We start from the raw sequence: 2,956 nt of genomic DNA, 5'->3' as shown, positions 1-2,956 counted from the left end.
TTCAATGTCCGTGGCATAATATCCCATAAGAGTATTGCATCTTTGCAATAGATGAAACACTGCTTAATCTTTCGGAAGGATCGCAAAGGGGGCAATTTACTGTATACACAAAAATGCCCGTTTTCTCTAACCCTGTTTTAACAGGTAATGTCTCGGATTGTAGCTTATAGAGTAGCTTATAGCATTTTGCGTAATCCGTTGAGTACGTCGTGTCCTGGAAAGCCAAAACACACAGAGCGGTAGAGGGGCGGAGGGAAAAGCACACAAATTAAGTACTTGTAGGACCGTTTCCTCAACACTGAAAGCAGAAACTCAGCGGAGAACGAACGCGCGGCAGCAAAGCTGCAGGCCACTCACACAGACCGCTGACGCAATCTCGGCGTCTAATTGGCTGGCGCTTGTTCTGGCTCCCACATCTGTGCCGAAAAGAAGCGAGGAAGAACACCCACAGCGATGAAGACGAGGAGGAAGAAGACACACCCGCTGGGTTTGAGGAATCATGTACTGGCGGAAATGAAATCGGTCCACATTAAAACGTCTTCGTCTTCATCATTATATCCTGGCGGAAATCGCGCGGCCCGCTAACCTGGGAACGCAGCCTGCTAGCCACGTCACTTCCTCATCAGCGATTAAGAACGCGATCTGTAGCTTGGCTGACGCTGCACTCCACCCACTGACTCGGACCAGTGCAAGGTTTATCCAGCCGGTAAGATAACACTTAATTTTGGCACTGCGCCCCGTTCCGTTTAGATGAGGCATGGGTCATGCTTTCTGCAGCCGATGAAGGGACTCGTACGCCGTTCATCGTTTCACTTGCTCGGTAAAACGGCTCTAATGTGTTAACACCTGCTTTGGGTATGTTTATCTTTTATCCTATTGGAGAGATCGAATGGGAATACTTGCACATCATCTCGACCACAACGCACAAGCTAAGAATGGCGTATATAGCTACGTGGGATACATGTACAGGCTTTTTTGGTACTTGAATTTATACTGCGCTTCGTGGTTATATTAAGTACTACTGCACTGCGCTCCGTTGACTGTTTTCTTCCATACCAGTGCGCAGTACCGCCATGGCTAGCGGGGCAGCCGGGCTCAAGGCGTCCAAGGCACGGAAAACCAGATCGCTCTCGGCTCGTGCGGGATTGCAATTCCCGGTCGGGCGCATCCACCGGCTGCTCTGCAAGGGGAACTATGCGGAGCGCGTGGGAGCCGGGACGCCCGTCTACATGTCGGCGGTGCTCGAGTACCTCGCAGCCGAACTTCTGGAGGTCGCCGTCAACGTGGCGCGCGACGACAACAAGACTCAGATCACGCCCCGTCACATCGAGCTGACCGTGCGGAACGACAGGGAGCTGAGGAAGTTGCTCGCCGGAGTAACCAACTCGGAGGGCGGAGTATTGCCATACATTCCACCTCAGCTGCTTCGGAAGAAGAGCAGCGGCTCCGACACCTCGTAGAATTCCCGACTGCATGCTGGCGGTTTTGAGCAGATTCTACACTCTGACGGCTCCGAATAAAATAACTTGGCTCCCCATGGGTAACCTGGCCCCTCTTTCGTTATCTATTCCGAGCAACCGTTCGTTGCATGCCTATCGCGCGACACCGCACACAGTCCCAGAATTCTTTCCTGGCCTCGTCGAGCATCTCTAGGAAACGCGGACAAATGCTGCGTTGGCGCCCTGCCTCCTTCGTCCGTGTACCATTGGCTCTTGAATGAACTGCATCGCGGTCTTGAGGTAGGTCTGTTAGCCCCATGCTTTGCCGAAAAAAAAATAAAAACTCTGCTTCTTCGATGCTCACGCACTCGTCAGTCTCGAACGAAGCAGAAAATCTGGCAAACTGCACGCAGAATCAGTAACTAGGAGTACTGAAACTTGGAGGAAGAAGGGCTCCGGTGGCGCTGACTCCGGTGACTGGAATTCATCTACAGCACTGCTGCAGCGCTTTTGTAACATGCCGTGCACAACAAACTGTTTCCCGCGTCGCTAGACCCTTTCGCTGACTTTGCACGCCAAAATACTTTCCTTCTTTTCCAGCTGCGAGCGCTTACCTTTGGCGTCTTCTTTCAATGAAGGCGAGACATAATGGCGTGGGCACCAAAAACGGACGAAATATACCAGCGCGTTGTTCGCTTCCCGCATTCTCCTTGGTTTAGGAGAAATCTACTGGTTTTAAGCTTTAAGCAGTCCGTAGTGTCTGGTATAATGCCAGTGTGAATGGCAGTACATATAAACGGTGACACTGCGACGTCCAAGCGCGAAGCCTGACCGTCCAGAACGGTAGCAGTCTCAAACGCGCAGCTCGCGAGCTTCATGCGCCCGATAGTACCTTGTGCAGCCCTCTGTCAGTAAAGATATCAGCTTTTGGTCTTTGGTCCATGAGCTTCTTTCCAAGAACGTGAGCTTCTGGAACGGCGCCCACGGGGTTTGCTAAAAAGCTAACTATTAAAAGTTATTTTGTTATTATGCCGTGAAAGCCACATTTCTACCTCCAAATGCCTATTTATTAAAAATTTATGGCGGCCTTTGCTGATGCACCTTGTGGAACGGTCACACGCGTCGAATGTCTTTGCACCCTTGACTTCTTGAGGCTTGTGGGTTCCTGTAGGAACATTCGACAGCAAGCAGAATGATTACGATGATGGATTTTTATGGCGCAAAAGCATCTGTGGCCAAAAAGCGCCATGTCACAAGGTGTTTTCTTCTACTCATGGTGGGGCCAAAGACCCATTTCCCAAGCATTTCAATCTAAACAAGCCGAGCACCAGACCAGTGGGAAGCTTGTACCCATTGCATCACCAGTGGGTACCCGGCGGCACCGGGGATCGAAGTCCGCACCTCCCGCGTGCGAGGCGTACGCTGAGACCATGTGGCCACCGTTGCGGTAGCAAGCCGAATACGTGTCCCCACGGGGTGGGGGGGAGGGGGGGGGGGGGGAGGCGGCTAGAAACGAG

General features: G+C 52.0%; 1 protein-coding gene across 1 annotated transcript; it reads left to right on the top strand.

Annotated features, from left to right (window-relative positions):
- Positions 1-1,073: 1,073 nt before the first annotated feature.
- On the top strand, positions 1,074-1,460 carry LOC149352158 (histone H2A-like). Its single transcript, XM_089577121.1, has one exon. It carries the CDS (start codon positions 1,074-1,076, stop codon positions 1,458-1,460), a length of 387 nt encoding a protein of 128 aa, XP_089433247.1.
- Positions 1,461-2,956: the final 1,496 nt, after the last annotated feature.

Source organism: Amblyomma mixtum, chromosome 3 (assembly GCF_055824585.1).
Source record: "Amblyomma mixtum isolate Tamu chromosome 3, ASM5582458v1, whole genome shotgun sequence".
Classification (NCBI taxonomy): Eukaryota; Metazoa; Arthropoda; class Arachnida; order Ixodida; family Ixodidae; genus Amblyomma; species Amblyomma mixtum.
The sequence above is the reverse complement of the archived record's forward strand: the minus strand, read 5'-3'. Positions and strand labels throughout refer to the sequence as shown.

Coding starts and splice junctions, on each gene's coding strand:
- LOC149352158 (XM_089577121.1), top strand. CDS start 1,074: ATGGCTAGCGGGGCAGCCGGGCTCAAGGCGTCCAAGGCACGGAAAACC.